Source organism: Oncorhynchus masou, chromosome 32 (assembly GCF_036934945.1).
Source record: "Oncorhynchus masou masou isolate Uvic2021 chromosome 32, UVic_Omas_1.1, whole genome shotgun sequence".
Taxonomy (NCBI): Eukaryota; Metazoa; Chordata; class Actinopteri; order Salmoniformes; family Salmonidae; genus Oncorhynchus; species Oncorhynchus masou.
The window spans coordinates 63,678,534-63,703,989 of NC_088243.1; the positions used below are offsets into that span (position 1 = coordinate 63,678,534).

Consider the following 25,456-nt stretch of genomic DNA (forward strand, 5'->3'; position numbering starts at 1 on the left):
TGGGCTAATCTGAGTACTACATGTCACAGAGAAACTGGTGGGCTAATCTCACAGAGAAAGTACTACATGTCACAGAGAAACTGGTGGGCTAATCTGAGTACGACATGTCACAGAGAAACTGGTGTGCTAATCTGGGTACTACATGTCACAGAGAAACTGGTGGGCTAATCTGAGTACTACATGTCACAGGGAAACGAGTGGGCTAATCTGAGTACGACATGTCACAGAGAAACTGGTTTGCTAATCTGGGTACTACATGTCACAGAGAAACAAGTGGGCTAATCTGAGTACGACATGTTACAGAGAAACTGGTGGGCTAATCTGAGTACTACATGTCACAGAGAAACTAGTGGGCTAATCTGAGTACTACATGTCACAGGGAAACGAGTGGGCTAATCTGAGTACGACATGTCACATAGAAACTGGTGTGCTAATCTGGGTACTACATGTCACAGTGAAACTGGTGGGCTAATCTGAGTACTACATGTCACAGGGAAACGAGTGGGCTAATCTGAGTACGACATGTCACAGAGAAACTGGTGTGCTAATCTGGGTACTACATGTCACAGAGAAACTGGTGGGCTAATCTGAGTACTACATGTCACAGAGAAACTGGTGGGCTAATCTGAGTACTACATGTCACAGAGAAACTAGTGGGCTAATCTGAGTACGACATGTCACAGAGAAACTGGTGTGCTAATCTGGGTACTACATGTCACAGAGAAACAAGTGGGCTAATCTGAGTGCTACATGGCACAGAGAAACTGGTGGGCTAATCTGAGTACGACATGTCACAGAGAAACTGGTAGGCTAATCTGGGTACTACATGTCACAGAGAAACAAGTGGGCTAATCTGAGTGCTACATGGCACAGAGAAACTGGTGGGCTAATCTGAGTACGACATGTCACAGAGAAACTGGTGTGCTAATCTGGGTACGACATGTCACAGAGAGTGGGCTAATCTAAGTACTACATGTCACAGGGAGTGGGCTAATCTGAGTACGACATGTCACAGAGAAACTGGTGGGCTAATCTGTACTACAGTCACTGAAACTGGTGGGCATGTCACATGAGAAACTAGTGGGCTAATCTGAGTACGACATGTCACAGAGAAACTGGTGTGCTAATCTGGGTACTACATGTCACAGAGAAACAAGTGGGCTAATCTGAGTGCTACATGTCACAGAGAAACTGGTGGGCTAATCTGAGTACGACATGTCACAGAGAAACTGGTAGGCTAATCTGGGTACTACATGTCACAGAGAAACAAGTGGGCTAATCTGAGTGCTACATGGCACAGAGAAACTGGTGGGCTAATCTGAGTACGACATGTCACAGAGAAACTGGTGTGCTAATCTGGGTACGACATGTCACAGAGAAACTAGTGGGCTAATCTGAGTACTACATGTCACAGAGAAACTGGTGGGCTAATCTGAGTACTACATGTCACAGAGAAACTAGTGGGCTAATCTGAGTACGACATGTCACAGAGAAACTGGTGTGCTAATCTGGGTACTACATGTCACAGAGAAACAAGTGGGCTAATCTGAGTGCTACATGGCACAGAGAAACTGGTGGGCTAATCTGAGTACTACATGTCACAGAGAAACTGGTGGGCTAATCTGAGTACGACATGTCACAGAGAAACTAGTGGGCTAATCTGAGTACTACATGTCACAGAGAAACTGGTGGGCTAATCTGAGTACTACATGTCACAGAGAAACTGGTGGGCTAATCTGAGTACTACATGTCACAGGAAACTGAGTGGGCTAATCTGTCACATGAGAAACTGGTGTGCTAATCTGGGTACTACATGTCACAGAGAAACTGGTGGGCTAATCTGAGTACTACATGTCACAGGGAAACGAGTGGGCTAATCTGAGTACGACATGTCACAGAGAAACTGGTGTGCTAATCTGGGTACTACATGTCACAGAGAAGCAAGTGGGCTAATCTGAGTGCTACATGGCACAGAGAAACTGGTGGGCTAATCTGACATGTCACAGAGAAACTGGTAGGCTAATCTGGGTACTACATGTCACAGAGAAACAAGTGGGCTAATCTGAGTGCTACATGGCACAGAGAAACTGGTGGGCTAATCTGAGTACGACATGTCACAGAGAAACTGGTGTGCTAATCTGGGCTACATGTCACAGAGTAATCTAAGTACTACATGTCACAGAGAAACTGGTGGGCTAATCTGAGTACTACATGTCACAGAGAAACTAGTGGGCTAATCTGAGTACGACATGTCACAGAGAAACTGGTGTGCTAATCTGGGTACTACATGTCACAGAGAAACAAGTGGGCTAATCTGAGTGCTACATGGCACAGAGAAACTGGTGGGCTAATCTGAGTACGACATGTCACAGAGAAACTGGTTTGCTAATCTGGGTACTACATGTCACAGAAACAAGTGGGCTAATCTGAGTACGACATGTTACAGAGAAACTGGTGGGCTAATCTGAGTACTACATGTCACAGAGAAACTGGTGGGCTAATCTGAGTACTACATGTCACAGAGAAACTAGTGGGCTAATCTGAGTACGACATGTCACAGAAAACTGGTGGGCTAATCTGAGTACTACATGTCACAGAGAAACTGGTGGGCTAATCTGAGTACTACATGTCACAGAGAAACTGGTGGGCTAATCTGAGTACTACATGTCACAGAGAAACTGGTGGGCTAATCTGAGTACTACATGTCACAGAGAAACTGGTTTGCTAATCTGGGTACTACATGTCACAGAGAAAAACTGAGTACTACATGTCACAGGGAAACGAGTGGGCTAATCTGAGTACGACATGTCACAGAGAAACTGGTTTGCTAATCTGGGTACTACATGTCACAGAGAAACAAGTGGGCTAATCTGAGTACGACATGTTACAGAGAAACTGGTGGGCTAATCTGAGTACTACATGTCACAGAGAAACTAGTGGGCTAATCTGAGTACTACATGTCACAGGGAAACGAGTGGGCTAATCTGAGTACGACATGTCACAGAGAAACTGGTGGGCTAATCTGAGTACTACATGTCACAGAGAAACTAGTGGGCTAATCTGAGTACTACATGTCACAGGGAAACGAGTGGGCTAATCTGAGTACGACATGTCACAGAGAAACTGGTGTGCTAATCTGGGTACTACATGTCACAGAGAAACTGGTGGGCTAATCTGAGTACTACATGTCACAGGGAAACGAGTGGGCTAATCTGAGTACGACATGTCACAGAGAAACTGGTGTGCTAATCTGGGTACTACATGTCACAGAGAAACTAGTGGGCTAATCTGAGTACGACATGTCACAGAAAAACTGGTGGGCTAATCTGAGTACTACATGTCACAGAGAAACTGGTGGGCTAATCTGAGTACTACATGTCACAGAGAAACTAGTGGGCTAATCTGAGTACGACATGTCACAGAGAAACTGGTGTGCTAATCTGGGTACTACATGTCACAGAGAAACAAGTGGGCTAATCTGAGTGCTACATGGCACAGAGAAACTGGTGGGCTAATCTGAGTACGACATGTCACAGAGAAACTGGTGTGCTAATCTGGGTACGACATGTCACAGAGAAACTACTAATGTCACATGTCACAGAAACGAGTGGGCTAATCTGAGTACGACATGTCACAGAGAAACTGGTGTGCTAATCTGGGTACTACATGTCACAGTGAAACTGGTGGGCTAATCTGAGTACTACATGTCACAGGGAAACGAGTGGGCTAATCTGAGTACGACATGTCACAGAGAAACTGGTGTGCTAATCTGGGTACTACATGTCACAGAGAAACTAGTGGGCTAATCTGAGTACGACATGTCACAGAAAAACTGGTGGGCTAATCTGAGTACTACATGTCACAGAGAAACTGGTGGGCTAATCTGAGTACTACATGTCACAGAGAAACTAGTGGGCTAATCTGAGTACGACATGTCACAGAGAAACTGGTGTGCTAATCTGGGTACTACATGTCACAGAGAAACAAAATCTGAGTGCTACATGGCACAGAGAAACTGGTGGGCTAATCTGAGTACGACATGTCACAGAGAAACTGGTAGGCTAATCTGGGTACTACATGTCACAGAGAAACAAGTGGGCTAATCTGAGTGCTACATGGCACAGAGAAACTGGTGGGCTAATCTGAGTACGACATGTCACAGAGAAACTGGTGTGCTAATCTGGGTACGACATGTCACAGAGAAACTAGTGGGCTAATCTAAGTACTACATGTCACAGGGAAACGAGTGGGCTAATCTGAGTACGACATGTCACAGAGAAACTGGTGTGCTAATCTGGGTACTACATGTCACAGTGAAACTGGTGGGCTAATCTGAGTACTACATGTCACAGGGAAACGAGTGGGCTAATCTGAGTACGACATGTCACAGAGAAACTGGTGTGCTAATCTGGGTACTACATGTCACAGAGAAACTAGTGGGCTAATCTGAGTACGACATGTCACAGAGAAACATGTCACAGAGAAACTGGTGGGCTAATCTGAGTACTACATGTCACAGAGAAACTAGTGGGCTAATCTGAGTACGACATGTCACAGAGAAACTGGTGTGCTAATCTGGGTACTACATGTCACAGAGAAACAAGTGGGCTAATCTGAGTGCTACATGGCACAGAGAAACTGGTGGGCTAATCTGAGTACGACATGTCACAGAGAAACTGGTAGGCTAATCTGGGTACTACATGTCACAGAGAAACAAGTGGGCTAATCTGAGTGCTACATGGCACAGAGAAACTGGTGGGCTAATCTGAGTACGACATGTCACAGAGAAACTGGTGTGCTAATCTGGGTACGACATGTCACAGAGAAACTAGTGGGCTAATCTAAGTACTACATGTCACAGAGAAACTGGTGGGCTAATCTGAGTACTACATGTCACAGAGAAACTAGTGGGCTAATCTGAGTACGACATGTCACAGAGAAACTGGTGTGCTAATCTGGGTACTACATGTCACAGAGAAACAAGTGGGCTAATCTGAGTGCTACATGGCACAGAGAAACTGGTGGGCTAATCTGAGTACGACATGTCACAGAGAAACTGGTGGGCTAATCTGGGTACTACATGTCACAGAGAAACAAGTGGGCTAATCTGAGTACTACATGTCACAGAGAAACTGGTGGGCTAATCTGAGTACTACATGTCACAGAGAAACTGGTGGGCTAATCTGAGTACTACATGTCACAGTGAAACTAGTGGGCTAATCTGAGTACTACATGTCACAGACAAACTGGTGGGCTAATCTGAGTACTACATGTCACAGAGAAACTGGTGGGCTAATCTGAGTACGACATGTCACAGAGAAACTGGTGGGCTAATCTGAGTACTACATGTCACAGGGAAACGAGTGGGCTAATCTGAGTACGACATGTCACAGAGAAACTGGTGTGCTAAATCATGGGCTAATCTACTACATGTCACAGGAAACTGGTGGGCTAATCTGAGTACTACATGTCACAGAGAAACTAGTGGGCTAATCTGAGTACGACATGTCACAGAGAAACTGGTGTGCTAATCTGGGTACTACATGTCACAGAGAAACAAGTGGGCTAATCTGAGTGCTACATGGCACAGAGAAACTGGTGGGCTAATCTGAGTACTACATGTCACAGAGAAACTGGTAGGCTAATCTGGGTACTACATGTCACAGAGAAACAAGTGGGCTAATCTGAGTGCTACATGGCACAGAGAAACTGGTGGGCTAATCTGAGTACGACATGTCACAGAGAAACTGGTGTGCTAATCTGGGTACTACATGTCACAGAGAAACTAGTGGGCTAATCTGAGTACTACATGTCACAGAGAAACTGGTGCTAATCTGGCTAATCTGGGCTAATCTGAGTACGACATGTCACAGAGAAACTGGTGTGCTAATCTGGGTACTACATGTCACAGAGAAACAAGTGGGCTAATCTGAGTGCTACATGGCACAGAGAAACTGGTGGGCTAATCTGAGTACGACATGTCACAGAGAAACTGGCTAATCTGAGTACGACATGGCTAATCTGGGTACTACATGTCACAGAGAAACAAGTGGGCTAATCTGAGTGCTACATGGCACAGAGAAACTGGTGGGCTAATCTGAGTACGACATGTCACAGAGAAACTGGTAGGCTAATCTGGGTACTACATGTCACAGAGAAACAAGTGGGCTAATCTGAGTGCTACATGGCACAGAGAAACTGGTGGGCTAATCTGAGTACGACATGTCACAGAGAAACTGGTGTGCTAATCTGGGTACGACATGTCACAGAGAAACTGGTGGGCTAATCTGAGTACTACATGTCACAGAGAAACTAGTGGGCTAATCTGAGTAATCATGTGAGTGGGTACGACATGTCACAGAGAAACTGGTGTGCTAATCTGGGTACTACATGTCACAGAGAAACTAGTGGGCTAATCTACATGTCACAGAAAAACAGAGTACTAATGTCACAGAGAAACTGGTGGGCTAATCTGAGTACTACATGTCACAGAGAAACTAGTGGGCTAATCTGAGTACGACATGTCACAGAGAAACTGGTGTGCTAATTTGGGTACTACATGTCACAGAGAAACAAGTGGGCTAATCTGAGTGCTACATGGCACAGAGAAACTGGTGGGCTAATCTGAGTAACATGTCACAGAGAAACTGGGCTAATCTGGGATGTCACAGAGAAACAAGTGGACATGTCACATGGCACAGAGAAACTGGTGGGCTAATCTGAGTACGACATGTCACAGAGAAACTGGTGTGCTAATCTGGGTACGACATGTCACAGAGAAACTAGTGGGCTAATCTGAGTACTACATGTCACAGGAAACTGAGTGGGCTAATCTGAGTACGACATGTCACAGAGAAACTGGTGTGCTAATCTGGGTACTACATGTCACAGTGAAACTGGTGGGCTAATCTGAGTACTACATGTCACAGAGAAACTGGTGTGCTAATCTGGGTACTACATGTCACAGAGAAACTAGTGGGCTAATCTGAGTACGACATGTCACAGAGAAACTGGTGGGCTAATCTGGGTACTACATGTCACAGAGAAACAAGTGGGCTAATCTGAGTGCTACATGGCACAGAGAAACTGGTGGGCTAATCTGAGTACGACATGTCACAGAGAAACTGGTAGGCTAATCTGGGTACTACATGTCACAGAGAAACAAGTGGGCTAATCTGAGTGCTACATGGCACAGAGAAACTGGTGGGCTAATCTGAGTACGACATGTCACAGAGAAACTGGTGTGCTAATCTGGGTACGACATGTCACAGAGAAACTAGTGGGCTAATCTAAGTACTACATGTCACAGGGAAACGAGTGGGCTAATCTGAACGACATGTCACAGAGAAACTGGTGTGCTAATCTGGGTACTACATGTCACAGTGAAACTGGTGGGCTAATCTGAGACATGTCACAGGGAAACGAGTGGGCTAATCTGAGTACGACATGTCACAGAGAAACTGGTGTGCTAATCTGGGTACTACATGTCACAGAGAAACTAGTGGGCTAATCTGAGTACGACATGTCACAGAAAAACTGGTGGGCTAATCTGAGTACTACATGTCACAGAGAAACTGGTGGGCTAATCTGAGTACTACATGTCACAGAGAAACTAGTGGGCTAATCTGAGTACGACATGTCACAGAGAAACTGGTGTGCTAATCTGGGTACTACATGTCACAGAGAAACAAGTGGGCTAATCTGAGTGCTACATGGCACAGAGAAACTGGTGGGCTAATCTGAGTACGACATGTCACAGAGAAACTGGTAGGCTAATCTGGGTACTACATGTCACAGAGAAACAAGTGGGCTAATCTGAGTGCTACATGGCACAGAGAAACTGGTGGGCTAATCTGAGTACGACATGTCACAGAGAAATGGTCACATGTCACAGAGAAACTGCTAATCTGAGTACTACATGTCACAGAGAAACAAGTGGGCTAATCTGAGTACGACATGTCACAGAGAAACTGGTGTGCTAATCTGGGTACTACATGTCACAGAGAAACAAGTGGGCTAATCTGAGTGCTACATGGCACAGAGAAACTGGTGGGCTAATCTGAGTACGACATGTCACAGAGAAACTAGTGGGCTAATCTGAGTACTACATGTCACAGAGAAATCTGAGGCTACATGGCACAGAGAAACTGGTGGGCTAATCTGAGTACGACATGTCACAGAGAAACTGGTGGGCTAATCTGAGTACATGTACATGTCACAGAGAAACTGGTGGGCTAATCTGACATGTCACAGAGAAACTGGTGGGCATGTACACATGTCACAGAGAAACAAGTGGGCTAATCTGAGTGCTACATGTCACAGAGAAACTGGTGGGCTAATCTGAGTACTACATGTCACAGAGAAACTGGTGGGCTAATCTGAGACATGTCACAGAGAAACTGGTGGGCTAATCTGAGTACTACATGTCACAGAGAAACTAGTGGGCTAATCTGAGTACGACATGTCACAGAGAAACTGGTGTGCTAATCTGGGTACTACATGTCACAGAGAAACAAGTGGGCTAATCTGAGTGCTACATGGCACAGAGAAACTGAGAAACTGGGCTAATCTGGTACTACATGTCACAGAGAAACAAGTGGGCTAATGTCACATGGCACAGAGAAACTGGTGGGCTAATCTGAGTACGACATGTCACAGAGAAACTGGTGTGCTAATCTGGGTACGACATGTCACAGAGAAACTGGTGGGCTAATCTGAGTACTACATGTCACACATGTCACAGAGGTGGGGGAACTACATGTCACAGAGAAAGTGGGCTAATCTGAGTATGACATGTCACAGAGAAACTGGTGTGCTAATCTGGGAACTACATGTCACAGAGAAACTAGTGGGCTAATCTGAGTGCTACATGGCACAGAGAAACTGGTGGGCTAATCTGAGTACGACATGTCACAGAGAAACTGGTGGGCTAATCTGGGTACTACATGTCACAGAGAAACTGGTAGGCTAATCAGAGTATGACATGTCACAGAGAAACTGGTGGGCTAATCTGAGTACTACATGTCACAGGGAAATGAGTGGGCTAATCTGAGTATGACATGTCACAGAGAATGTATTTTTCTCAGTGAATTAGCTTTTACATAACTTGTTGACCATCAAAATAACATAGTTGTCTTCACGGAGGACATTGTCGTAAAGAGTCGGCATGTGAAAGAGAAACAGCGAGAGAGGAAGAAAGAAAGACGAAAAGAGAGATAACAAGTAAGAGAAAGAGAACACAACAGTGAGAGAAATAGACAGAACAAAAATATGACAGTGAATGCCTTTTTGAGTCCTTGAAGTGAAGGTACCATTATAGATGCGCATCCATTAGCACGCTCATGTCATTCCCCGCTTCAGGGTTTGGCTCTCAGGAAATCTGGGAGCAGGAGCTGCCGTCTGTCATTAGCCCACGAGCTCCACACTATCTCTGTTTTGCTGGGCAGTGAGTGCAGACAAGGGTTTAATTTCTGCTAGGATTCTGTCAATGTAAGTGTATTAGCCATGGCTCTTGCCCAACCTACAGCGACAGCGGGGGGTAGCACGAGAGCAGTACCACTTCCATTTGAGCGTTAATTACAAGAAATCAGAAAGGTTATTAAGCAAGCGATTAGGTCTGCTCTGTGACGACCCTCTGGGCACGCGTTTACAAAAACCCTCAGTGTCGGGCTGGGATGGAATGCGGCCGTGCATTACAGCCACCGCCACTTTCTCACACTGATTGGGTTGGGCTGAATCAAGAAACAAGGTGATACTAAGTGGAGGAAAATAGAGGGCGGATATGATGAGATGTGTGTGCCTGGGTTCTGGCAAGGTGAGCTGGGCTGTACCATTGCGTTGAGGATCTAGATGTTTCATGCTGCACAGCTCTCCTTTGATGTCCCCGGGCACTTCCATTCCCAGCTTCTGATAGAAGTCTCTTTGTTTTTTTATCTCCGCTGCAGGAGTGGGGAGGAGGGAATGAGAGAGAGAGACACAAGGGAGAATTAAGGCCTTGCTTTGGCTGAAGGTGCCTGTCACTAGGGATTCTTTAAGTCTGATATGGAGCAGTATTTTTCTCATTACAGTCCCTCAGATACATCAGTGAATGCACATGTCAAATCCTTGATAGATATTCCAGGGCTATGTGCTTTGGGATGTTAGTTATTCAGTAACTCCGCCTCAATCTCACGGTACAAACAGATTGTAAGGAAACAGGGTTGAGAGATTTGTATGGGCAGAGAATAATAGTGAAAGTTTAATGTTATTGGTGAAGGGACAAGGAAGAAGATAAGCCAATATGAGATAATTACCCTCTTGTAACCCCGGCACCAACTTGTAGACAATGTCTTGCATTGTCCGGTCATGGCTAGAGGAAAAGAGATGAAATCTAGAAATGAGAAATCTAACAATTTATACTGACAGTTTAAGATATGTTATACTCTGCTTACTCCGTCTTGTTCGGAAGCTTTTATTTTACTGTAACTGACGTTGGCGAGACAGTTAAGATCATTTGATTTGTAAAAAGATGAAATACATAAATGCTGATCATACACACCTCCTAAATGTCAGCAGCATATGCTTGATGTGTGAACACCCTTTACCATGAAACAGCGAGAGTGACAGCTAAACGCAGCGCCTCAACCACTACCCAGCACAGCAGTGACCATACTCTATTTCAACAGCTGAAAAGCATTGTGACTAACAAGACCCAGTGGGGTGTGTTGTGATGGCACGAGGACCCTGGAAATATATGTGGTGTTCCTGCCATCTGGAGTGAAGGTCATTCCATCTACTTGCTGCTCAGGACCACAATTAGCTGATTCTCTCCCCAAGGCCGGCGAGAGCCGACCCCTTACCACGGCGGTAGCCAAACTTTGACTCGCCTAAACACATCAAGGTGCGACAACTTTTTGACAGAACCCTTGAATGCACAGGGGCGTGGGGGTGGATGGAGCTTCAATTACTTTTTTGCTGAAATATGCAAGATTTCCTAATGCTCGATGATGACACATACCTTTCATTTTTGGGAGAATATGACATATCAGGACTGTTATATATATATATGTATATATATATATATATATATATATATATATATATACAGTAACAGTCAAAAGTGTGGACACACCTACTCATTCAAGGGTTTTTCCTTGGGTTTTTCCTTATTTGACTATTTTCTACATTGCAGAATAATAGTGAAGACATCTAAACTATGAAATAACATATATGGAATCCTGTAGTAACCAAAAAAGTGGTAAAAAAAATCTAAATATATATATTTATTTTGGGGATTTCTTTCCTTCTTAACTCTTGATACTACCCATCCCGGGTCCGGGAGCATAATCATCAACTGACACTAATTAGCATAACGCAATGGACATAAATATTACTAGAAAATATTCCTATTCATGAAATCACAAGTGAAATATATTGAAACACAGCTTAGCCTTTTGTTAAATCACCCTGTCATCTCAGATTTCGAAAATATGCTTTACAGCCAAAGCAAGACAAGCATTTGTGTAAGTTTATCGATAGCCTAGCATAGCATTATGACTAGCTAGCAGCAGGCAACCTGGTCACGAAAATCATAAAAGCAATCCAATTAAATCGTTTACCTTTGATGAGCTTCGGATGTTTTCACTCACGAGACTCCCAGTTAGATAGCAAATGTTCCATTTTTCCAAAAATATTATTTTTGTATGCGAAATAGCTTTGTTTGTTCTTCACGTTTGGCTGAGAAATCACTACAACGCCAAAAAATATTCCAACGTAGCTCCATAATATCGACAGAAACTTGGCAAACGTTGTTTATAAGCAATCCTCAAGGTGTTTTTCAAATATCTATTCGATAATATATCAACCGGGACTGGTGGCTTCTAAGTAGGAGAGAGAGAAACAATGGCCGCATTTGTCCTTTACGCACCAAACACTCTGAGAGACTTCAGCTGACCACTGACGCAATGTTGACGTTTAGGCTCATTTTTCAAAATAAAAGCCTGAAACTATGTATTGTGACACTAGACACATTAGGGAAGCCATAGAAAAAGGAAAATGGTTGATATCTCATTCACTGCTCAATAGGGACGCATAGGAACGTAGAGCTTTCTAAATAAGAGTCCCTTCCTGATTGGATTTTTCTCAGGCTTTTGCCTGCAATATCAGTTCTGTTATACTCATAGACAATATTTTTATAGTTTTGGAAACTTTAGAGTGTTTATCCTAAGCTGTCAATTATATGCATATTCTAGCATCTTGTCCTGACAAAATAGTCGTTTACTTTGGGGACGTTATTTTTCCAAAAATGACAATAGTGCCCCCTAGATTCAAGAGGTTAATGCGGTTGAGCCAACCAGTTGTGTTGAGACAAGGTAGGGGGAATATACAGAAGATAGCCCTATTTGGTAAAAGACGAAGTCCATATTATGGAAAGAACAGCTCAAATATGCAAAGAGAAACAACTGTCAATCATTAATTTAAGACATGAAGGTCAGTGAATGCAGAAAATTTCAGTCGCAAAAACCATCAGGCGCTATGATGAAACTGGCTCTCATGAGGACCGCCACAGGAAAGAAAGACCCAGAGTTACCTCTGCTGCAGAAGATAAGTTCATTAGAGTTAACTGCAACTCAGAATGCAGCCCAAATAAATGCTTCACAGAGTTCAAGTAACAGACACATCTCAACATCAACAGTTCAGAGGAGACTTTGTGAATCAGGCCTTCATGGTCGAATTGCTGCAAAGAAACCACTACTAAAGGACACAAATAAGAAGAGACTTACTTGGGCCAAGAAACACGAGCAATGGACATTAGACTGGTGGAAATCTGTCCTTTGGTCTGATGAGTCAAATTTGAGATTTTTGGTTCCAACCGCCATGTCTTTGTAAGACGCAGAGCAGCTGAACGGATGATGGTGGTTCCCACCATGAAGCATGGAAGAGGAGGTGTGATGGTGTGGGGGTGCTTTGCTGGTGACACTGTCAGTGATTTATTTAGAATTGAAGGTATGGCTACCACAGCATTCTGCAGCGATACACCATCCAATCTGGTTTGCACTTATCATTTGTTTTTCAACAGGACAATAACCCAAAACACACCTCCAGGCTGTGTAAGGGCTATTTGACCAAGGAGAGTGATGGAGTTGACCTGGCCTCCACAATCACCCAACCTCAACCCAATTGAGATGGTTTGGGGTGAGTTGGACCGCAGAGTGAAGGAAAAGCAGCCAACAAGTGCTCAGCATATGTGGGAACTCCTTTCAAGACTGTTGGTAAAGCATTCCTCATGAAGCTGGTTAAGAGCATGCCAAGAGTGTGCAAAGCTGTCATCAAGGCAAAGGGTGGCTACTTTGAAGAATCTCAAATGTAACATATTTGGATTTGTTTAACACTTTTTTGGTTACTACATGATTCCATATGTGTTATTTCGTAGTTTTGGTGTCTTCACTATTATTCTACAAGGTGTGTCCAAACCTTTGACTGTGTGTGTGTGTGTATATATATATATATATATATATATATATATATATATATATATATATACACACACACACATATATATATTAGCGTAGTACAACTGTATCAGTTCATCATAAGCCCAAAAGTATTTGCATCAAATATGGTTAGATTGCATGTGTTTTCATCCTCTCAGCACCAGTAGTAGTAGAAGTTGTTTTGATCTCTGCCTCTCACACCTATTTTGAACCTGTTCCATGATTTGTGTTTAAAAAAAATAATGCACTGATGTATCTTTCACCTGTTTAAATGTTTGGCATTCATACTCCGAGATGGGCCTTTCCATTAAAATAGGGGCATATGCCTAATGACTAAATAGCAGGTAGACATTTAAGCTGGCGAACATCCCAGTGGCCACAATACTAATTAGAACCTACTGCCCCAACACTGGACAACAGATGGACAACAGTCTCTTTAGTGTGTGTGTGTGTGTGTGTGTGTGTGTGTGTGTGTGTGTGTGTGTGTGTGTGTGTGTGTGTTTGTGTGTGTGTGTGTGTGTGTGTGCATGTATATATGCATGTATTCTGTTGTTGTGTGTTCCCCCTCCACTCCCCTCTCCTTTGACACTACATTGTTCATTGGACAGTGCTGCTGCCCCCTAGTGGTGGGTCTCTGTGCCACACACTGATGAAACCCAACACTGAGCGGGTAAGGGGAAAGTGGTTTAATGTCCAGGCTGCTCACTCACCCGATGTACTGCAGTGGATGGCTCTGGTGAATGACAATCCTGCACGTGGGACAGGTGTTGTTCTCCTCAAGGTACTTCACTAGACAGCTTCTGCAGACTGGAAGACACACAGAGAGACACGCCCCTTCCATGATCAGCATTATGGGTGCCTTGTTCTCCTATCTTTTTAGGTTTTAAAAAAGTTAAGCTTTTTGGAGAGAGAGGTTTTTGGACAATGTGAGTCTCGTTGCTTCATGTCTGGGGGGGTTGAGAGAAAGTCATTTTCACCAGAGGATTATGATTAAAGCTATCTACTGTACACTCTACATTGACATTTGGTAAATGAAGACTTTCCACGTGTGGTACAATGGCTCCCTCTAGGGTATGACTGACCTACTACATTACTTGCGTTGTCACTGACATTCACGCAAATACATCTCTATCATTACTACAACTACTTTGTGGGGAGGTTTGCTTGATTGTTGTGATAATTACACTTTATTGTGACAATGAAAATGTATATTCTTGTATGAAACCTTATGCATGAAGCCCTCATAAAGATACAAGAGCAGTGTTACTATTTGAAGACTGTGTATGAGTTCCATCGGTAGGTACTCACAAGTGTGTAAGCACTCCGTGACAGTAGTGGCATCTATCAGGTACCCCTCACACAGGCGACAAGTGATGTGGGCGTTGATGTCCCACAACTTGATCTTCCTGGTTAGCGTCTCAGGGTTCTGGGGAGAAGAAGGACAAAAAAAACATGCTGAGTCCAATCTCAAGTTGTTCTGTTTTGTTTATTTTGTACATTCTAAGGGTAACCTCCCAATTCAGTTTTGAAAAAAGACTAAAAGATAAAGACCTGTCAACTGTCCAACCCATTTGTTTCAAGGTCATGCAGAGTACTGCTTTGTACAAAGTGCCTTCAGAAAGTAGTCATACCCCTTGACTTAATCCCCATTTTGTGGTGTTACAGACTGAATTGTGTGTTCACACCCATCTACACACAATACCCCGTAATGACAAAGTGAAAACATGTTTTTAGAAAGCTTTACAAATGTATTGAAAACTAAATACAGAAATATCTCATTTACATAAGTATTCACACCCCCGAGTCAATAACATCACCTTTGACAACGATTACAGCTGTGAGTCTTTCTGGGTAAGTCTCTAAGAGCTTTCCACACCAGGATTGTGCAACATTTGCACATTATTATTTTTCCAATTCTTCAAGCTCTGTAAGAATGGTTGTTGATCATTGCCAGACAGGCATTTTCAAGTCTTGCCATAGACTTTCATGACAATTTAAGTCAAAACTGGAACTAGGTCACTCAGGAACATCAATGTAGTATTGGTAAGCAACTCCAGTGTATATTTGGCCTTGTGTTTAAGGTTATTGTCCTGTTGAAAGGTGAATTTGTCTCCCAGTATCTGTTGGAAAGCAGACTTAACCAGGTTTTCCTCTAGGATTTTGCCTGCTTAGCTCTATTCGGTTTTCGTTTAATACAAAAAAAACTCCCTTGTCCTTGCTGATGATAAGCAAACCTAACATGATGCAGCCACCACCATGCTTTTGCACATCTGTCTTATTGCAAACAGGATGCATGTATTGGAATATTTCAATTCTATACAGGCTTCCAACTTTTCACTCTGTCATTTAGCTTAGCATTGTGGAGTAACAACTGAGGTTGGATCAACAACATTGTATTCTCCTATCACAGCCATTAAACTCTGTAACTATTTTAAGGTCAACATTGGCTCATGGTGAAATCCCTGAGCGGTTTCCTTCCTCTCCGGCAACTGAGTTAGAAAGTAAGGCTGTATCTTTGTTGTAACTGGGTGTATTGATACACCATCCAAAGTGTAATTAATAACTTCACCATGCTCAAAGGGATATTCAATATATGCTTTTCACATTTTTACCCATCTACCAATAGGGGCCCTTCTTTGTGAGACACTGGAAATCCTCCTTGTCCTTTGTGGTTGAATATGGGTTTGAAATTCAGTGCTCGAATCTGAGGGACCTTACAGACAATTGTATGGGTGGGGTACAGAGATGAGGTAGTCATTCAAAAATCATGTTAAACACTATTATTGCACACAGAGTGAGTCCATGTAATATTATGTGACTTGTTAAGCACATTTGAACTCCTGAACATATTTAGACTTGCCATAACAAAGGAGTTGAATACTTATTGACTCAAGACATTTCAGCTTTTCATTTATTACTTATTTGTAAAAAATGTCTAAAAACATAATTGTACTTGGATATTATGGGCTTTTGTTTGTAGGCCAGTGACAGAAAATCTCAATCTGTTTTAAATTCAGGCTGTAACAACAAAACGTGGAAAACTCAAGGGGTGTGAACACTTACTCAAGGCACTGTCGAGAGAGAAAAACAGACAGACAGACAGAGACAAGCAGGCAGGCAGGCAGGCAGGGAAACAAGCAGTCAGTCAGTCAGTCAGTCAGTCAGACAGACAGACAGACAGACAGACAGACAGACAGACAGACAGACAGACAGACAGACAGACAGACAGACAGAGGCAGAGTGAGGCCGAGACATGAAACTCCATTCATGGAGGGTGATTGCCTTGGCTTACCCCTAATGCCGCCATGTGTTGACTGGGGATAATTTGGCAGCCACGTCTCTTCCTGCGGGCACGAGGTGGTGTTAGCTCCGCATCATGGATGCCCTTTCATGTGGCTAGGAGAGAACGCAGAAAGACAACAACACGGTTAGAATTCTTTGTGTTCTACAGCAGTGGTGGTTCCCCCAAAGTCCCTTGTACCATGGGATAAAACACTGTTTCTAGCCCAGGGTCCTCCAACTCCTATCCTTGAGAGCAGTGTTGGAATACCGATGTGTTACCACTGGACTGGAACAAAAGCCTGTAGTCACCCAGCAGCTCTGCAGGACAGGAGTTAGAGAGGCTCATTCTAGCCTTATCCCAATCAACAACTAAACTGAGATCAGACAAATATTGAAGCACAGAATTTATCTGCCTGATATCAGGCTTATCTTGAACTGCGACCGCTTAAGAGTTGGCTGTGACCCACCATCTTTTGGGACTCTGCTCTACAGACCTGAAATGAACCTGGGAAAGTGCTCAGACTATTGAAACAACATTTACACAATGAGACCGTTGTATGGAGTGGAGACGTCCCTGAATTCATTTAACAAAATAAGAACCATATTTAAAGTAACTTCAGATCCAGTAAAGCCTAAAAATAAACATTGGACCTAATATTTCCAGGAGAAAAAGTGGTGTCCCCATATGACACGAGGACTGACGTATTGCAGTACTTAGTCACTCTATTAGACAGAGGCCTAGAGATTCACTACCCATTCTGAGCCAGAACGCTTTGAGTAGTGAGCTCAAAAAACCTCTTTGACTTGGCATGAGATGGACTCCCACCGCTTTTTCTAGCCTATTGATCTTAAATGTGAATTCTCTTTTACTCTGTCTGGGACAATACAAGTCTGCCTGTGTGCTTTTGTCTGCTCACCAGACCATGGCATTAGTCCACTTACTCCATTGAGGTGAGTGAAGAAAGGCTGCTGAGCATCTATTAGGGGTTCTCTATCACCTGGTCTGCGTACCAAACCATGTAGCACAGTTGCTGTAACAGTTGCCAGACTGTCAGGGTTGAACAAGTGCATTCAGTTGCAGAGCACTTGCAAGTGCGTTGACAGGGCGTGTTTACCTCTTTCCGTATCAAAATGACCCAGGACGTGTTTACCTCCTGCCGTATCAAAATGACCCAGGACGTGTTTACCTCCTGCCGTATCAAAATGACCCAGGACGTGTTTACCTCCTGCCGTATCAAAATGACCCAGGACGTGTTTACCTCCTGCCGTATCAAAATGACTCAGGACGTGTTTACCTCCTGCCGTATCAAAATGACCCAGGACGTGTTTACCTCCTGCCGTATCAAAATGACCCAGGACGTGTTTACCTCCTGCCGTATCAAAATGACCCAGGACGTGTTTACCTCCTGCCGTATCAAAATGACCCAGTGTTGTAACCCATATTTATTTTGCATATTCTAAACACTGGCATTTATTGTAATGGACTCCGCTCCCAAAAAAGACCACATTTGAAACAATCTGAAACAATCATAGACGTCTATGTTTCACAAGTTTGGACATCACTGTAGAGCACAGTAAAGCACTGAACAACACAGCACAGTAGAGTTCAGTACATTATACTGTACTCTGCTCTAGTGTGCTCTACTGTACTGAACTATACTGTACAGTACTATAATGTACTCTACTTTCCTTTACTGTACTGTTCTGTACTGTTCTCTATTGTGATCTACTGTCCTGTACTGTCCAAACTTGTGAAACATTGACGTCTATGATTGGTTCGGATTTGGTTCGGCCTGGGCAGACTGACCAAATTTCAACCACTTTTCAACATCCACGGATGTCCATTGTCAGTCGGTGCTCAGTGGGTACGGCTGCTGGTTACAGTAAATGGAAAGAGGGTAGGTGGTAGGTGTCAGGAAAAGCAGGGAGAGGTGGCATTAACTGGAGAGAGAGAGAGAGAGAGAGAGAGAGAGAGAGAGAGAGAGAGAGAGAAAAAAGTGAGAGGGAGAAGTTGTCCAGACTGTTTTCATAGTCTTGCTTTGACCACCAGATAACAGAAAGACAAAGAAAACAGTTATGAGCTGAACATAACAGTATGGCAGTGGAAGGGAGGACAGTAGCAGGTGACCCAACAGTGGTTTGTGACTACTATGATTGTAGCAAATTTCTTTGCAGTAATTCGATTCCAGATTTTTCTGTAATTAACTTAATAATTCATAAACAAACTTGATATCTATAAAAACACAAACTAATTGGTAGGTCTACCTTTACTTATAACAGAATTACAAGGCAACAATTCTTGAACTTGCAGAATGTAAACAATTTCTCTTTCTTGTTGATATTATTTGACATGGGGTCTTTATTGTCTTTTGATGTATTTCTAATACATTTTAAGACTTATTCAGGTCGAGGTTTTCTAAGACTCTTTTTCCATCTGTTTGACCAGATCACAAAGCCTTTGCTTTTCCCGAATAGATGGAAAATGGCTGAAAAATGTACATACGCCTTCATTTCTCAAAAATATAGACTCTTAGCTTTTATTTGACACCCAAATGGACATGATCCTATGAACTTCCCATGTATATATTAAGGTACTGAAGGTTTGGTTGAACCGCAACACCTGCAGGTTCCTGATGGAGGCACAGTCATTCAACACGACACTGGATGTCAGAGAACACCACATTGACCCACCATTGACAAGTCAATCTAGCCAATCTAGAGTGAATGCTTGTCCAAACTGCTCCGAGTGAACTGGGCCTATAACTAATGTGGTCCTCAATACACAGGCAATGTGATTGATGCTTCAATAGGTCCCTTATCCAGACATTAGTGTGGTAGAGATGACTCATGACGGATGTGCTATGGTGTTTCAAGCACACCACAGCTTTTCAATTGCAGATTCAGAAGAAAACACTGCTGGTTGATTCAGAATGTTTACGCTGTATCTAAGGTGCTAATGCATAAAATAAACTAACTCCGTACGCGGTTCCTCTAAGTCACGTCATTGGATCTTGAGGCAAAACCACACAGTGTAAACATCCTGAGTGATTCCTTTGTGTTTTTGTCCTTTATCTGTAAATGGATTGAATTTGGGCATTTCCTGGTTGCATCAACGTCTGTTACAACATTATATACCATCTAATAATAGTCATTCAGCAGACGAATTTATCCAAAGCAACTGTCATGTGTGCATACATTTCCCGTATGGGTGCCCGCAGTGGGAATTGAACCCATGGCTCTTGGTGTTGCAAGAGCCATGCTCTAATGAATGAGCTACGCAGGACCCAACCATCTCTGGTTGGGTAACAGTAAAACGTCAAGATAGTCAAGGTAAGATAATGGGTTCTTTTTGTTTTTTCTCCAGATCATGAATCTGAGAACATTGATATTTTATGACAAAACATCACTGTACTTTACACAGACTGTGATAACAGTCACAGCAGTCTACTTTATTCTGAGACGGGAGTGTAAAGGAGCACTTATATCTTGTTTTGCTTGGCTACAACATGAGGATCTTTGTTTTTGTAGATCTGTGTCTGGGGTCAAAGGGCCTCAAAGGTTCCGCAGCATGAAAGACGGCTGACTTCTAGGAATACTAGGATGGGTTGAGTTACAGCATGCCAGATCTGTTATCGTGAGGGAAAGGTATAGCATTGTTGGACATTTTGAATGCACACATTATAGGCCTACTACATTATAGACATTATAGTCACATAAATGTTCCTGATCTATAAGATGAGAACATCCACATATTGCAGTATTGAGTAAAACCATAACTGCTCAATGCACCGCAACTTGTAGCTTCGATTTCAATTTTGTATCATCTGAAAATTCAATGAAAGTGAGTTGCTAAAGACAAATGCTGTCTCATAGAATAGCCTATATGATACAATGATAGAATACATAAATCAAATAGAAAACTAATTTGAATCTGGGTGAGAGGTTTTACGTAGAGTTAGCCTAGTGAGGACGAGACCACACATAAATAGGCTAGCAGTGGTGGATGGAGGGTGAATCCATTTCAAATCAATAACTTTTTGACGGTATCACTTTTGATTTAAACAAATCTTTTCATATATGTTTGCCCATGGAAGAAGTGGTCAGAAAGGGACTTTTTGGACCTGAATGCCAAAACATTCAGGAGATAAAGGTGCTCAAGTTGACCCATTTTGCATACCCCACCCTACCATGAGACATCCATGTCTTCATCAGTGGGAAAGATAAACGGTTGAGTTTGATATCATTTAGTGTGTGGTCAAACAATTATATTATTTCTTGAATATTTTTTATATTTTTTTATCAAAATTGACAGTTTTACATCTTTAACGACAATTATCTAAAAACACGTCAACTCTGTTGTAGCTTAGACCCTATTTCACATCATTTGAGGTTTTTGTGTTGTGCCAACCATGAGTTTAGAGACAACATGTTCTTGAATACAGGTGGGTGTCATTTCAATCATAGAAATGTAATGAATAGAATGGACCTTTCCCTTCAGACCACTGCAATTTGACTGGTACACCATTGAAAGGTACATTTAATTGAAATTTGGCCTTCTAATTACTACCACAAAGATGACCGCCAGTCCACCTACCATCGAATGTCAACATAAATGGTCATGTCTGCAGTGATGTAAAGTACTGAAGTAAAAATACTTGAAAGTACTACTTAAGTAGTTTTTGGGAGTATCTGTACTTGACTATTTATATTTTTGACTACTTTTACTTTATTTAACTACATTCCTAAAGAGAATTAAGTACTTTTTACTCCATACATTTTCCCTGATGCATCACTACATTCTTAAAGAAAATGATGTACTTTTTACTCCATACATTTTCCCTGACACCAATAAGTACTCATTATATTTTGAATGCTTAGCAGAACAATAAAATTGTCTAATTCACACACTTATCAAAAGAACATCCCTGGTCATCCCTACCGTTTTTAGATAATTGATGTTAAAAGGTTAAAAAAGTATGGATTGTTTTTTATTTTATTTTAAATCCCAGAAATGATACAATAGTTTGACAGCGTTGTTTGTCACCTTTCAAATGATACCAGTCTCAACCGTCTCATATCTCAATCTCTTCCAGTGATGAAGACATGGATGTCTCATGGTAGGGTGGGGTTTGCAAAATTTTGAGCACCTCTATCTCGGGAATGTTTTGTTCTTTCGGGTCCAAAAAGTCACTTTCTGACCACTTCTACAATGGGCAAATATGTATGGAAGGTTTCGTTAAAATCAAATTGGGTGCTGTCAAAAGGTTTTTGAATTCTAATGGACTTACCCTAGAGAGAGTTCATTTCAGGGTACAAGAGCTTGAAGAGTTCAATCAAAGTGCCCTGACTTGACCCTGAGGAGAGCCGACAGGGTGGATCATGTGTCATATCTAAGTTAATAGGAACCTCATAAAGCCTTGCCTGGTGCAGACCATGCTCATTCAGAATGACACACACACACACACACATACAATACTAGAGATGTATTTTCAGAAATAAATAAAAGGCTAAGCCTGTAGGTCTACACAAACACATGCGCACACACATCCAGTCATTGACGGGTTGTGTGTCAATGCTGATGATGGCATACACACAGAAACAGACACACACACACTTTGGCATTACAAAGAGCCCCTGTTGGCAGCCTGTGGGCAGTGGAGTGTTTGGGCCAGTGTAGACTGGGTGCCAGCCTGAGAGTCGGACACTGAGGCCTGTTTCAACAGAGAGGATGCATTGGATTCACTTCAAAAACACACACACCACACACGTGCATTCGCGCGCGTACACACACACGCGTACACACACACGCGTACACACACACACACACACATACACACACACACACTGTTAATTCTACCCTTCTAAATACTCTGAAGGTCTTGACTGACTAGTGAATGAGAGTTGGTGGCAGTAGGGACAGACAATACAAGTGATCAAAAGTGAAGCAAGCTGCACTAACGTGATGGGATGCCAGAAGGCCTTCTTTTATGTAGTACATTTAGGTCCTAGCTGATTCCCTGGTCCGTTTATGTACGGGGTAAGGCAATGGACAGTGATTGCTGTAATTTGACAAAATGGAACCCATCTCGGGTAGCGCATAGAACACAGACATAATCAAGGAGATACACAGACATTATCAAGGAGACAAAACCCTATCATCATCATCATGATGATGGTGCCGACAGAGATGGTCGCCTCACTTCGCGTTCTTAGGAAACTATGCAGTATTTTGTATTTTTATTTAATATTTCTTACACTGTTACCCCAGGAAATCTTAAGGCTTGTTACATTCAGCCGGGAGGAACTATTGGATATAAGAGCAACGTCAACTTACCAACATTACGACCCGGAATATGACTTTCCCGAAGCGGATCCTCTGTTTGGACCACCACCCAGGACAATGGATCGGATCCCAGTAGGCAACCCAAAACAACGGCGCCGCAGAAGGGGCAGACGGAGCGGTCTTCTGGTAAGGCTCCGTAGACGGGCACACCGCCCCCGAGTATACTTGGTAGACAAAATTCAAGCAAGGGTTGCCTTCCAGAGAGACATCAGAGATTGTAATATTCTCTGTTTCACGGAAACATGGCTCACTCGGGATACGTTATCAGAGTCGGTACAACCACCCGGTTTCTTCACGCATCGCGCCGACAGAAACAAACATCTCTCTGGTAAGAAGGGCGTGGGTGTATTGTATTGCCTTATGATTAACGAGTCATGGTGTGATCATAACAACATACAGGAACTAAAGTCCTTTTGTTCACCTGACCTAGAATTCCTTACAATCAAACACCGACCGCATTATCCACCAAGAGAATTCTCTTCGATTATAATCACAGCCGTGTATATCCCCCTCAAGCAGACACCTCGATGGCCCGAAAAGAACTCCATTGGACTCTATGTAAACTGGATACCACATATCCTGAGGCTGCATTTTTTGTAGCTTGGAATTTTAACACGGCTAATCTGAAAACAAGGCTCCCTAAATGTTATCAGCATATCGAATGCTCGACCCGGGCTGGCAAAATTCTGGATCATTGCTACTCTAACTTCCGTGACACATACAAAGCCCCCCCCTCGCCCTCCTTTCGGCAAATCTGAACACAACTCCATTTTGTTGCAGGAAACGCCCATGCTCAGGTCTTTTCAACGCTGGTCCGACCTATCTAATTCCACGCTTCAAGATTGAAGCAATCACGTGGAATGGGATATGTTCCGGATAGCCTCAGACAACAAAATTGATGTATACACTGATTCGGTGAGCGAGTTTATTTGCAAGTGCATCGGTGATGTTGTACCCACGGTGACTTAAAACCTTCCACACCCTGAAACCGTGGATTGATGGGAGCATTCGTGCAAAACTGAAAGCACAAACCACTGCTTTTAATCATGGCAAGGATACCGGAAACATGACCGAATACAAACAGAGTAGCTATTTCCTCAGCAAGGCAATCAAACAAGCTAAGCATCAGTATGGAGACAAAGTACAGTTGCAATTCAACGACTCAGACACGAGGCGTATGTGGCTGGGTCTACTGTCAATCACGGATTACAAAAAGAAAACCAGCCCCATCGCGGACACAGATGTCTTGCTCCCAGACAAACTAAACAACTTCATAGCTCACTTTGAGGAAAATACAGTGCCATTGACGCGGCCCGCTACCAAAACCTGTGTGCTCTCCTTCACCGCAGCTAACGTGTTAGCCCTCGCAAGGCTGCCGGCCCAGACGGCATCCCCAGCCACGTCCTCAGAGCATGCGCAGAACAGCTGGCTAGTGTGTTTATGGACATATTCAATCAATCCCTATCCCAGTCTGCTATTCCCACATGCTTCAAGAGGGACACCATTGTTCCTGTTCCCAAGAAAGCTAAGGTAACTGAGCTAAATGACTATCGCCCCGTAGCACTCACTTCCGTCATCATGAAGTGCTTTGAGAGACTAGTCAAGGATCATATCTACCTGACACCCTAGACCCAGTCCAATTTGCTTACCGCCCCAATAGGTACACAGACGACGCAATAGCAATCACACTGCACACGGCCCTAACCCATCTGGATAAAAGGAATAACTATGTAAGAATACTATTCATTGATTACAGCTCAGTATTCAACACCATAGTACCCTCCAAACTTGACCCTGGGTCTCGACCCTGCCCTGTGCAACTGGGTTCTGGACTTTCTGACGGGCCGCCCCCAGGTGGTGAGGGTAGATAACAACATCTCCACCCCGCTGATCCTCAACAATGGGGCCCCACAAGGGTGCATTCTCAGCCCTCTCCTGTACTCCCTATTCACCCATGACTGCGTAGCCATGCACGCCTCCAACTCAATCATAAAGTTTGCAGACGACACTACAGTGGTAGGCTTGATTACCAACAATGGCGACGAGACGGCCTACAAGGGAGGAGGTGAGGGCCCTCGGAGTATGGTGTCAGGAAAATAACCTCACACTCAACATCAACAAAACAAAGGAGATGATCGTGGACTTCAGGAAATAGCAGAGGGAGCACCCCCTATCCACATCAACGGGACAGTAGTGGAGAAGATGTAAAGTTAAGTTCCTCGACATATCACGGACAAACTGAAATGGTTCCCCCACACAGACAGCGTGGTGAAGAGCGCCTCTGCAACACCGCCTCTTCAAACTCAGGAGGCTGAAGAAATTCGGATTGTCACCAAAAACACTCACAAACTTTTACAGA

The 25,456-nt window shown here is 43.3% G+C and overlaps 1 protein-coding gene across 2 annotated transcripts in view; it reads right to left on the minus strand.

Annotated features, from left to right (window-relative positions):
• Positions 1-25,456, minus strand: part of LOC135526450 (polycomb group RING finger protein 3-like) — a 74,081-nt gene that overhangs the window by 38,016 nt on the left and 10,609 nt on the right. The window contains exons 1-6 of one of the 2 annotated variants that reach the window (XM_064954834.1): positions 23,089-24,609; positions 16,765-16,868; positions 14,781-14,898; positions 14,183-14,279; positions 10,293-10,348; positions 9,831-9,938 (exon numbers count right to left, since the gene is read on the minus strand). In XM_064954834.1, coding sequence (XP_064810906.1) covers positions 9,831-9,938; positions 10,293-10,348; positions 14,183-14,279; positions 14,781-14,898; positions 16,765-16,779 — 394 coding nt within the window. In that variant the 5' untranslated portion in view covers positions 16,780-16,868; positions 23,089-24,609. Of the gene's footprint in view, positions 1-9,830; positions 9,939-10,292; positions 10,349-14,182; positions 14,280-14,780; positions 14,899-16,764; positions 16,869-23,088; positions 24,610-25,456 lie in introns of those variants that run through there. The other variant, XM_064954832.1, reaches the window with a different exon arrangement.